The following is a 12,656-nucleotide window of genomic DNA, read 5'->3' as shown; positions in this document are numbered from 1 at the left end:
TCACAGCCCAGCTCTAGCAATTTGGCTTTAGCTAGCTTAGGTAGAGAAGTTCCTCTTTCTGTGGAGGAACTGTGACTTTCCTTTTTCTTGGAACTGTTTACGCCTGCTCTGGACTGAAAACCCAGACAAACACCGACAGCAGCAGCTCACACCTGTGGCCCCCCGAGCTCTGGGACGCTGCATTCCAGCACCAGAGGGACTTAGAAGAGACCAAGGGAGCCAACTACAACCCACAAAAAGGACTTCCTGAATTTGCCATCTCTTCAGCACTGTCCGAGACTTTATTTAATATTATTCATTTTTCATGCTTGTGAATACTTTACTTGTTAAATAAACTGGGGTTTTTTTCACTTTTCTCAAGGGAAGTCTTTTCCTGAACTAGTAGGGGCAGGGGCCGCTTGAATTCGCTTTCTAGGTGGCTCCCTTTTGGAGGTTTCCTCCCAAAATTAGCCCTAAGCAAGCACAAACAGTCACCATGAAAACTTCACCAGTGGCATCATTTCCTGGTGGCAAATCTTGCGACAGAAGCTTGACCTTGTTCTCCATGAGAGATTCTTGGGAAGAGCAGACAGGAGAAGATTCCTGGAAAACAGAAAGAGCTTTCCAGAAGTGAAATGAAAACGAAAGAAACAATCCAAGATGTTTTCCTCTATTTATTTCTGCGCTCCCCTTTTCCATGTTGGGGCAGATGTAGGGGCGATCCCGGGGGCGCGTGGGGCTCGGACGTGGGGCTTGTGGGGCCAGCGGGGAACGGGCGCAGGCACCGACGGCCGAAATATCGGGAACTTGGGGGTAAAGATTGGGAAAAGCAACTCGGGACCCCCACAATGGCCCAATTCCCCCCCAAGATTCACCTGCCAGCCCCCAAATCCCCCACATTCACCCCAAAATCCCTCCCATCTCCCCAAATCCCATCCAGGACCCCCACGACCCCTCACGGACCCCCCCAAAACCTCACCCGGGAGCCCCAAAACCTCCCCAGTTCCCCCCAAAACGCCTCAACTACCCCCAAAATCGCCTCAGGACCCCTTCAGCCTCGGCTACCATCCCCAAATCCCCCCCAATTCCCCCCAAATCCTACCCCGGACGCCTCCACCCTGGCCCGGCTGCTCCCGCTGCTGCGCCCCCCCTCCCCCTCCCCCGCCGCCTCTGCCGCGCTTGGCTCGGCGCCGCTTATGAGAGCCCAGAAACCACCCAAATCCCCCCCAGAACCGGCCTCGGAGCCCCAAAATCCCCCCAATTGCCCCAGAGTCCCCGCAAATCCCCCCAAAATCCCCCCCGGACACCTCCGCCCCGGCCCGGCCGCTCCCGCCGCCGCTGCCCCCCCGCCCCCTTCCCGCCGCCGCCTATGCCGCGCTCGGTTCGGCCGCGCTCGATGCGAGTCCAGAAACGGCCCCGATTCATCCAAAACCGGCCTGGCAGCCCCCCGATCCCCCCAGCAGCCCCAAAATCCCCCCGATTCCCCCCAATCCCCCCCGCGGACACCCCCAACCTGAGCCGGGCCGATCCCGCCGCCACCATTGCCGCGCCCGCAAGCCCTGAGCATTTTGGCGGGAAACATCCGGGGCATTTTGGCGGGAAATTCCCGGAACTCCGGCCCGAAAAGTCGGGGCTTTTGGGCTTCAATCCCCCCCGTTCTGGGCATGCATTTGGGTGGGGATTTTGGGGGTGAAAACCCGGGAATGTTGGGCTTGAAAATCGCGACTCTGGGGGTTCCAGACCGGGACCTTTGGGTCCTGGAAGGGGAAAAAAATCGGGGAAGATTTGGGGTTCAAAATCGGATTGTTTGGGGTTGAAGCCCGGCATTTCTGGGCTTCAAAACCCGAATCTTTTAGGGATGGATCTCCGGATTTTTGGGGTAAAATCCTGCATTTGTAGGGCCTGAAAAAGGGGGGGAAATGGGACTTTTGGGTCCTTGCAGGGAGAAAATCTTGGAGTGTTTAGGGCTCCAACCGGCATTTTTGGGGTTAAAAATTGGGAATTTCTTTCTGCCTGGCTTTCAGGCTTTCTGTTTTACCTTTTCTTTCCTCGCTGAGCTGCAATGGCCACAAGTTCAGGTCAGCATCCCTCCGGGACTGTCCAAATGCCTCCAAGTGCCCCGAAAACCCACTCGGGAGCCCCAAAATGCCCCCAGCTCATCCCAGCATTCATCTCGGAGCCCCCAAAATGCCCTCGTTTCCCCCAAAACCAGCTCAGCTGCCCCCAAATCCCCTGCGGACTCCTCCGACCGGGCCCGGCTCCTCTGTCGACGGGAGCCCCGAACCAGCCCCAGCTGACCCCAAAGCCCACCCGGGAGGGAGCCCCAGGTGCCACCCGCACGCCCCAAATCCCAGCTGTGCACCCCAAACCCCACCGAGACATCACATGGTTGGATTTGGTTTTGTTCCATTTTATTGTATTTTCTCTCTCCCGCATCCGCCCGGGGCCGGCAAGGGAGAGCCCCAGGGCCGGCCCGGGCACGGGGACGGGAGAGGGCCGTGAACGGCCGGGCGGGATCGAGGAAAAGAACCGGGCACGGCCGGGCGGGATCGGGGTAAAGAACTGGACATGGCCGGGGATCCCTGGGGGGAATATCGGGGGGGAATCCGAGACACGATGGGGAAACATTGGGGAAAAATGGGGAAAATTAGGGACATGCGGCCCCAGTTAGAGTTGGGGTTAGGGTTGGGGTTGGGGTTGGGGTTAGGGTTGGGGTTAGGAGTTAGAGTTAGGGCTTAGGGTTAGGGTTAGTGCTAGGGTTAGTTTTGAATTAATGTCTTTTGATTCTGTCTTCAAGTTTTGATGACATTTTTTTTAATTATATATTTTATTTTGATGATGAAAAAAAGTAAATAAATAAACACAATTGAAAAAATCAAAAGGAGAATGTGAGACCAGGACCTGCTAGCCTAGAGATTGTGGGAGTGCAGCTCACTCAATGTGCCAGTGTCTCACCACATCCTTTCCTCATTGGGCCTCTCCTCTTCCACTTCGGCCATGTTTTCTTTGTGTCATTTGTGCTGCTCTTTGTTACTTGGCATTACAACAGGGCCACACATTGACATGTTTGGGGGACAATGGATCCAAAAGATCCTGTCTAGTCAACGGTTTTCTACCTAGGTGTGTTCTGTGCTCACCAAAGGCCTGAGCAAAGAAACCAAGAGAAGTGTGCTCAGATCCCAAAGCTTTGCTCCTTTGCAATCTCCCACAGATCTGGCTCACAGGTGTCTTCAATCACAATTCCATAGGTAAGACGAGGTCATGGATTTCACTGGGAAAAGATGCACTGCTTTGGCAAAGTCACCTGTATGTATATTTACCTGGGACAGCAGTCCAGCTGTGTTGTTTGCACCTTGTTTGCAGAAGGATGAGTGCACTGGGAGGCCAATAACAAGTGGCAAGGGTTCCTCAAATCTGCACTGCAGCCTGGCTGCCATTCAGCCCAGAGCTAGGGGATCATTTGTTCCCGTGGACCAGTGCTTGCCAGTGGAATGAATTCCTGCACAGCTTGAAGAAGCAATTCTGGATTCAGCTCCAGCTGTTGGTGGGCTGCATAATCATTGACAATGCTGCACTTCCAGAAATTATTCTGCAGTTTCCTTTCGTAGTCATTTGAAGCTTTTAAACTTCACATTTCAGTTTGCTTTGCCTCAGGGAAAAACACTTTGGGGCCCATTGCAAACTGTAACCTTTTGGCAGCAAAGTCCTCATGGTTGCCTGTCGAAAGCGAAGGAAGCCAACCCACCTTGTCGTTGATTAGCATTGACTTTGATTTATTGATCAATCATCCACTTTATATAACAGTGTTAATTAACTTCATGCATATTGCAAAATCCAAGCTCACAATAGGTTACAGAGAAAACTCTAACCCCTCCTTTTGTTTACAATACCTGTGGTTTGTCTATTGAAAACAGGATCAGTGTTCTCAGAGAGCCCAAGGACAGAATGTTTGCCTGTTATGGGAAGACTGTCTGAAAATTTTAATGTTTATAAAGTGGTGCTTGAGAGAGCCTAATCATTTATAGAATCAAGCCTGGTAAATGCTTTACAACTACCTTTTACTTTTCCCTCAACTGTATACCTTCATGGCCTCTTTCTTTAAGCCATGCTAGAACCAGACTCTCCACAGTTGCCAGCTTCTGATGTTACACGTCACCTGGCTGCATGTGTTTGCTTAGCTCTGGGTCTAGTCCCGGCCTAGCAAAGCCCAGGCAGAGTGGAACGTTGCAGAGAAAACTGGTCCATGAGCTTATGGGGTTGCCATCAGCAGCAGAGTCAATGTGCCCTTTGGGGATTCCTCTGGAGACAAAATTAGGGACCTACTCCATGCCACAATATTCTCTTAGATCTTTCTGAAATATCCTAGAAAAGGCTGTGAAACTTCACATCTCCTTGCACAGCCACTGTTTGAAGAGGGGCATTTCTGTACCTCCTCAAAGTCACTGCTCTTGCACACCCGAAACATGAACATCCACCAACAGGAATGATGCATGGTCCTGCTGCTGCTGCTGCAGAGCACTGGGCAGTGCAGGCCTGGGTATTACCAGTATGAGCACTTAATTAGCATTTCATGCTCCTTCAAGCTCTCCAGATCTCAGGGCTTTTTGTTTCAAAGCAGCCACTACACCATCTCTAGGGAAGAACAGGAAATGGGAAATAGCGACTGCCAGCCTTGCAGGGGTGTGGGGGAAAACCTGAAGTGTCTGCATCAAAAGATGAATGGGAAGAGTGTAATGGCCAAAGCAAATGCTTCGTTAGGATAGCAGGAACAGTTCTTTACTGCATGCTTGCATGAAGATCATTTGGGATCTCCTTTTTGTGTCTCATGCAGAAAAGGAGATCTTAATAATACCACGCTACCTAAACCAGATTGGGACGCAGCTCTGTAGTGGTTCACAATGAAGCAGACGGCCTGCTGTGCCACTGCCAGCCCTGGTGAGCCTGTGAGGGACCGTAGTGTATCCCATGCCTGTTTTGCCTCCAAGCTAAGCTTGGTTTTCCTTACTAGTGTGGAGTAAATACAAGAGTAATAAAATGGGCAATTAAACTGGCCACTTTGGAGGATATGCTCATGCTTTGGCATGTCAGTCCTGTACCTCATGCACCCAAGGCTTGTTACTCATCATGAAATATTTTAACACAAAAACCTCAGCTCTCATGTTACATCTGAATAAAACCGCATCAGATCATCAAGAATTCTGCTGTCAGGAACAAGACGAGCCTTCCGACACTCACTTGCAGCTGTCCTGGATTGCTGCAGCCCTTTGTGCAAAGCTGCTGCAGACAGAGTGTTTGGAGTTGGTTTGGGCCTGTATGAAAGATCTGTGGAGCAGTGTGCAGGGCTCTCCTGGCAGGAAACTGTTTGTCCAAGCCCAGGGACACGGTGCCGGCAGCAGCGGAGCGGCCCCGCTCCCAGCCCGAGAGTCTGTGAGCTGAGCCACGCCGGGGAGACAAGGCAGCGAGGGGCTCCAGCCCAGCTGCTTCACTGCCCTGCCCACCCCATGGAGCTCTGCCGTGGGAGAAAGCTGACACCGGGCGAGCCCCCGAGCTTCCATCAGCTGCTGGAACTGCTCCGTGACAGCTCCTGTTCTTCCAAGAGAGACCCCAGCGCCTTCTTGGAACGCGTGTCATGGGGGGATTCTGTTTGTCAATAAACTGCTGTGGGTTTGCCAATTCCATCCATTAGTAATAATTTCCTATTGCTGGAAAGGGATTGTTGGCACACTTTAGAGGAGACGACTTATTGCACAATATCCTGTTTGAAGTCGTCTCTAACTGTGTGAGACAGATGGCTTCACACAGGAGCATCCCCAAGGCTGCTGAGGGGAAGGCACAGAGGAAGACAAACCCAGTATTTCTGAGGGAAACTCTTTGACACAAACCCAACCTGAGTTGTCAAACAGCAGACCTCATGTTTCTAGACATGAGCCAAATGGGAAACCTTTCAGTGTGTTTGGTCCAGGCTGGGCTATGCTCGAGGCAAAGGTGTGTCAGTGTGTTGAATAATACTCTTTTCTTGACCTAGAGATGGGGCAGCTGAGAGGTGTTTGAAAATCTTTTATTCCATTTTCAGTCTCATGAGAAGGGTGAGACAATACAGATGTTATCATTCACGCCATCACAATCAGAAGCCAACTAGTTCCTAAATATTTTACATTATAAGTGTTTCTTGGTCTTTCAGCCTTTTGCCATGCCATGTTGTAGATGCGTTAAAGCCATTTATTTAAAAATACCCCTTGTGGGTCCCACTACAATGCATCTTTCATAGCTCTGTTTTTCCAAAGTCTTATTTGCAAAACCATCTTTAGAAATATTTTTCTAGCTCCATTACTCTATCAACAATATCTGTCCTATTCCATGGAAAAATTTAAGTTAGCATTCCTTGTCTCAAGATTTATATATAGATTCATACTTTGTGGGCCTTCTATTAGGCCCTAAAATCTTTCTACAAATCCATTTCCCACATCAGTGCACTTGGCTCCTTCTCTCCTCATTGTGCCTGGCAAGCACAGGAGCCCAGAGCTCCTGCAGAACCCATCCCAGCACTCAGTGGGAGCAAACTTGTGTCCAGTCCTCGCCTGGAGCTGTGGTGCCCAGCATTCCACCTCATTGAAATGAGGAACTGTTCCTGCTCTTTCAGAAGGAGCTAAGGAGCTTTGGCCTTCAGATCAATTGTCTGCAGGCTGCTGCAGTGCCTGGTGCTGCTCCCTTGCCAGCGGCACCCCAGGCCAGGGGGGCACATCTGGGCTGCTGTGTCTGGCTCTGGGGCTGCCTGTTCTGGGCAGTGAGGAGGAGCTGCAGAGGCTCTGCAGGACTGACAGGATGGGCTTTGGGGCTGGCAGGAGAAGCTGAGGGACCTGGGCTGCTGGAGCTTCTGAACAGGAGGCCCAGGGCTCATCCTGCAACTGCTCCAAGGGTGGTTTCAGAGAATCCCAGAATCAGCAAGGGTGGAACAGGCCATGGAGGTCATCAAGTCCAACCTGTGCCCTGACACTGCCTTGTCTCCTCTGGGCCTCCTCTCCTCCAGGATAAACAACCCCAGCTCCCTCAGCCACTCCTCAAAGCTCTTGTGCTCCAGATCCCCCCCCACCCCCTCGCCTTGTTGCCCTTCTCTGGACATGCTCCAGCCCCTCCATGTCCTTCCTAAATTGGGGGCTCCAGAACTGCAAACAGCACTCAAGGTGCTGCCCAAGCAGTGCTGAGCACTGGAGAAGAATCCCTTCCCTGCTCCTGCTGGCCACACCATTTCTGAGCCAGGCCAGGAGCCACTGGCCTCCTTGGCCACCTGGGCACACTGCTGGCTCATGTCCAGCCTGCTGTCCATCAGTCCCTGCAGGTTCCCTTTCTGCCTGGCTGCTGTCCAGCCCTTCTGGCGCCTTGTTGAGGGAGGGAGGCAGGGAGGGAACGGATTCAGATCCAATCCTTCCTGAAATGTGGTGTTTGCTGGCACTGCCAGTTCCCAGATTTTGATATTTTCCTATTCTGACAGAGCCCAAGTCCAGCAATTTGCTGGCAAAGAAAGTCAAAACCAAGCAAAGACCTGGTACCTACAGCAACTCGATCTCGGGTTTGCTGACACCCCCAGTACCCAGATCGGGAATGTTCCAGAGGCCTGCACAGCCTAATTCCAGCAGTTTGCTGGCTCAGAAAATTAGCATCTGGGAATTTCTCAGTGCCAGCAAAACGTAAATGCAGCAATTTTCTGGCAAAGAAAGCCAGAACCCAGCAGCTTCCCAGTGCTGCCACCAGCACCATCCAGGTCTGGTGTTTGCTGTGCAGTGCCCAGATCTGGAAATTTCCCAGTCCTGGCACAGCCCAAGTCCAGGAATTTGCTGGCACAGAAAGCCAAAATCCGCCAATCTCCTGATGCCAATACAGGCACCCAGACCTGGTGTTTGCTGCTAGTGCCAGTGCTCAGATCTGGATATTTCCCTGTTCTGGCAGAGCCAAATCCAGCAATTTTCTGGTCAAGAAAGCCAAAATGTGGCAATTCCCTGCTACCGTCATTGGCAATGCCAAGATCTGGTGTTTGCTGGCACCACCAGTGCCCAGATGCGGGAATTTCCCGGTGCCAACACAGCCCAAGACTTGTAATTTTCTGGCAAAGAAAGCCAAAACCTTGCAAATACCTGGTACCTACAGCAACTCAATCTTGTGTTTGCTGACACCACAAGTGCCCAGATCCAGAAGTTTTCAGGTTCCTGCACAGCATAATTCCAGCAATATGCTGGCACTGAAAGTTCACATTTGGCAATTTCCTGGTGCTGACACATTCCCCATCCAGATCTGGTGTGCGCTGGCACTGCCAGTGCCCACATCTGGCAATTTCCCGGTGCTGGTACCACCCATGTCCAGCAATTTGCTGGCAAAGGAAGCTAAAAACTGGCAATTTCCCCTTGCCAGCACCGCCCAATCTGGAGTTTGCTGGCAGCAGGATCCCAAGAAAGAAGGAAGGAAAGAAGAAAAGAAAAGAGGAAGGCATCCAGATCCAGTCCTTCCTGGAGCCTGGAGCCTGAAATGGGCTGTTTGCTGGCACTGCCAATGCCTAGATCGGGAAATTTCCCAATTCTGGCACAGCCCAAGTGCAGCAATTTGCTGGCACAGAAATCCAAAACCTGTGGCAGCTTCCTGCTACTGGCTCTGGCACCGCCCCCACATCTTGCGTTTCATGTAACCAGAACCCAGATTTGGAAATTTCCCGGTGCCAGCAGAGGCCAAATCTGGCAGATTTCTGTCACTGGCAATGACACCATCCAGATCTGGTGTTTGCTGGCAGCGCCAGCGCCCTGATCTGAAAACTTCCTGGTGCTGGCACAGCCCAAGTCCATGGATTAGCTGGCACAGAAGGCCAAAATTTGTAAATCTGTAGGTTCTGGCTCCAGCACCATCCAGCTCTGGTGTTTGCTGGGACCGCCAGTGCCCAGATTTGGAAATTTCCTGATGCCTTCACAGCCCAGGTCTAGCAATTTGGTTTTAGCTAGCTTAGGAAGAGAAGTTCCTCTTTCTGTGGAGGAACTGTGACTTTCCTTTTTCTTGGAACTGTTTACACCTGCTCTGGACTGAAAACCCAGACAAACACCGGCAGCAGCTCACACCTGTGGCCCCCCGAGCTCTGGGACGCTGCATTCCAGCACCAGAGGGACTTAGAAGAGACCGAGGGAGCCAACTACAACCCACGAAAAGGACTTTCTGAATTTGCCATCTCTTCACTACTGTGAGAAGTTTGATTTAATATTATTCATTTTTCATGCTTGTGAATACTTCACTTGTTAAATAAACTTGGGTTTTTTCACTTTTCTCAAGGGAAGTCTTTTCCTGAACTATTAGGAGTAGGGGCTGCTTGAACTTGCTTTCTAGACGGACCCATTTTGGAGCTTTCCTCCCAAAATTTGCCCCAAACCAGCACAAACAGTCAAAATGAAAATTTCACCAGTGGCATAATTTCCTGGTGGCAAATCTTGTGACAGAAGCTTGACCTTGTTCTCCATGAGAGATTCTTGGGAAGAGCAGACAGGAGAAGATTCCTGGAAAATTGAAACAGCTTTCCAGAAGTGAAATGAAAATGAAAGAAACAATCCAAGGTGTTTTCCTCTGTTAATTTCTATGCTCCCCTTTTCCATGTTGCACTGCTTCTCCATCCCAGTAATTCCAGATGCAACTCATCTCTAAGATTGGTGACTTAGTGATTTTTAGACACTCTAAAATACCATGAGCCACACACAGTTTTCCTTCCCCTGTTTTTACTGGAAAGCAACACTGGAGGTGTAAGTGCAGTGCTGGGCTCAGGTAGGAATGCTACCCCAAGGGAAGGTGCCCCGACAGTGTTTGACCCTCAGCAAGGATAATGCACAGCAGCAAGGGAGGGGATCGCTGTGCCAGAGTGCAGGAGTCAGGGCTCTGCATCCGGGCTCAAGGCTGCAAAGTTCCCGTGTTTGGGCAGACGGAGGGGCTGTCCCCGAGGCGCGCGGGGCTCGAACGTGGGGCTCGTGGGGCGAGCGGGGAACGGACACGGGGACGAACGGCCCCGGTGCTTCAGTTGCAGCGGCGGCAGCATCAGCAGCAGCAGTAGCAGCAGCGGCGGCAGCACCAAAACAGATACTTCTGAACAGTCTTTCTCCTTTGCTTTCTCTTTCTCACTTTCCTTCTGTTTCTCTCCCTTTCCCGCGGTCGGGCACCCTTCTCTCGGGGTCCCTTGCCCGGCGTCCCTCTCCTCTCCCCGCCTCCCTCTCCCCTGCAGGGCAGGGCCATGCCCCCGGCCCGCCCCCGGCCCCGGGCGGGGCTGCCCCGTACCCGGCCCCGGCCGTCCCGCCGCGGTCTCGCCTCCGCCCGGCTCTGGCCGTGCTGGCGGTGGCGCTGCTGGGCGGGCATCAGTGCCTGGTGCGGGGGCGGCATCGCCGCCCTTCGGCTCCGCCTGGCCCGAGCCCAGCCCCGGACCCAACGCAGGGTCCGGTCCCGACCCCGGTCCCGGCCCCGGCTCCTCCCGGGGCCCGCGGAGCACACACGCGGCGCGGCCGCTCCCGCCGCCTCCGCTGCGGCTTCCCCGGCCCGAGCTCCGCCCCTCGGCAGCGCGGCCGCCGGCCCCGAGCCGCCGGGGCCCGGGGCGGGTGGGGATGCTGGGCCCGGGGCGGGTGAGGGGCGCTCGGGGGCCGTTGCTGGCCCCGGGCCGAGCGCTGACAGCCGCGTCCCGCCCGCAGGGAATGCGCAGGAGGCCCTACAGGAGCGGTATCGGCTGGGATCGCTGCTGGGGCGCGGCGGCTTCGGCAGCGTCTTTGCGGCCACGCGGCTCTCGGACGGCGCCCCGGTGAGCGGCGGGGCCGGCGGCGGGCGCAGGCAGAGGGGATGAAGGAGGAGGAGGAGGATGGGTCTGGGCATGGCGGGAGGCGAGCTCACCCCGCTGCTCTCCCTCGCTCGCAGGTGGCCATCAAACGCGTGCCGCGGGATCGCATCCGGCACTGGGGCGAGCTGGTGAGTGAGCGGGGCCAGCGGCAGCAGCCGGGCCGTGCCGGGCGGCGAGGAGCCGGGGCCCGGCACGGTGGGAGCCGCCAGGAGCCTTGCGGGGAGAGCGGGCATGGGGCCAGTGCAGGGCGCAGAGCATCCTGGGCTGGCTGAGGGCTTCCCCAGGCCTGGCACGGCCTCGGCCCGAATGACGGCATTGCGCTCCTCCCGCAGCCCGACGGCACCAGCGCACCCCTGGAGATCGTGCTGCTGGCAAAGGTGTCCACTGGCTGTGGCGGTGTCATTCAGCTCCTGGAGTGGCTTGAGCTCCCCGACAGCTTCCTGCTGGTGCTGGAGCGTCCTGAGCGGTGCCAGGAGCTCTCGGGTTTCCTTGCAGAGCGGGGGTTCCTGCCGGAGGAGGAGGCGCGGGAGCTGTTCCGCCAGGTGCTGGAGGCCGTGCGGCACTGCACCAGCTGCGGGGGCCTGCACCGGGACATTAAGCCCGAGAATGTCCTGCTCAACCTGGCCAGCAGGCAGCTGAAACTGATCGACTTTGGCTGTGGCGCCTTCCTCCAAGACACAGCCTACACCCAATTTGCAGGTGAGCCCTCGCAGGGGGTGCTCCTGGGCATCTCGTGGCCCAGCCTGGGTGCAGCACTGGGGCTTCCCTCTATTGCAGCTGGGATGGGATTGATGCTAGAGCCGAGTTGTTCTGGGTGGGAGGGAGAGTGGGTTTTCTCCACTACTGGGTGGGTTTTTCCCTTGTGTGTCATGGTTGGGCCTTCCTTGGGTTTCTTCTGCCCTCTTCCAAGACCAGTGGCTTCTTTTCCATCCCCAAGTTTGTGCACAAGTCCCAGGTGCTGGCGAGAGGGCAGCGCTCACCCCGTGTGCCTCTGGGGCAGCCCCCACATGCCCAGGGATGCTGGGGCCGGGCTCTGGGAGCAGCAGCAGCCCCCTGCTGAGCTGTGTCTGTGTTCCACAGGAACCCAGTCCTACAGCCCACCAGAGTGGATCCAGCACCAACGCTACCACGGCGAGGCAGCCACGATCTGGTCCCTGGGCCTCCTGCTGTGCCACCTGGTCATGGGGAAGCACCCGTTCCGGAGGGGCCAGGAGATCATCCGGGGGCGGATCTTGTTCCCACGATGGCTCTCTCAAGGTGGATCCTCATCTCTGGGCACGGGGGGGATACCAGTGCTGGGAGACAGCAGCGGGCTCATGGGCAAACCACTCTGGCAGCTGCTGAGGAGGTTGCACATGACCTGCTCTCCTGCTCTCCTCCAAACAGAGCATCCATGGGGAAGTTTAGGCCCAGCTCTGGGCACAACCAGCATGACCTGGGCATGGGAACCGGAGGGCAACTTCTCCAACTGACTGGTGGTTTCTGGTTTCTCTCCCCAGCGTGCCAAGATGTCATTAAGAGATGTTTGTCCATGCAGCCTTCGGACAGGCCATCCTTAGAAGAGCTTTTCCGTCATCCTTGGGTGAAGGGTGTTCCTTTGCCCTAGAAGATGGGTGAGATCCATGTGCACAGTTGGATCCAGGGGCCTGGCAGGTACCAGCTCCATGCATCTCTTGGCAATCGGTGGCAAAGCAAACCAGGCTGGTTTTGTCCTGCCTGTAGCTCTGAGCAGGGGTCAGCAGAAGGGAACATGCAGCTCTTGGGCTGGAGCTGAGCTGGAGACCTGGTGTGGCAAGCACTGGTGGCCACCATCCCCCTGGTTTTGTTTGTCCTGTTCATG

At 54.8% G+C, this 12,656-nt stretch overlaps 1 protein-coding gene across 1 annotated transcript; it reads left to right on the top strand.

Annotated features, from left to right (window-relative positions):
• The first annotated feature begins 4,877 nt into the window (after positions 1-4,877).
• On the top strand, positions 4,878-12,422 carry LOC132085186 (serine/threonine-protein kinase pim-1-like). Its single transcript, XM_059490556.1, has 9 exons — positions 4,878-4,914; positions 7,469-7,664; positions 7,924-8,047; positions 9,111-9,193; positions 10,546-10,780; positions 10,894-10,944; positions 11,149-11,515; positions 11,897-12,073; positions 12,316-12,422. The coding sequence occupies exons 1-9, from the start codon at positions 4,878-4,880 to the stop codon at positions 12,420-12,422; spliced, it is 1,377 nt and encodes a 458-aa protein (XP_059346539.1).
• The last annotated feature ends 234 nt before the right edge of the window (positions 12,423-12,656 follow it).

The sequence above is a fragment of the Ammospiza nelsoni genome, chromosome 29, assembly GCF_027579445.1.
Source record: "Ammospiza nelsoni isolate bAmmNel1 chromosome 29, bAmmNel1.pri, whole genome shotgun sequence".
Lineage (NCBI taxonomy): Eukaryota > Metazoa > Chordata > Aves > Passeriformes > Passerellidae > Ammospiza > Ammospiza nelsoni.
This window is presented reverse-complemented; position numbering and strand designations above follow the sequence as displayed.

Bases quoted from the DNA above. Each gene is read 5' to 3' on its own strand.
- LOC132085186 (XM_059490556.1), top strand. From the start codon at position 4,878: ATGAAGCAGACGGCCTGCTGTGCCACTGCCAGCCCTG. The intron at 4,915-7,468 runs GTGAGCCTGTGA...CTATTCTGACAG, and splicing joins CTGTGCCACTGCCAGCCCTG to AGCCCAAGTCCAGCAATTTG. The intron at 9,194-10,545 runs GTGAGAAGTTTG...GCCCCTCGGCAG, and splicing joins TTTGCCATCTCTTCACTACT to CGCGGCCGCCGGCCCCGAGC.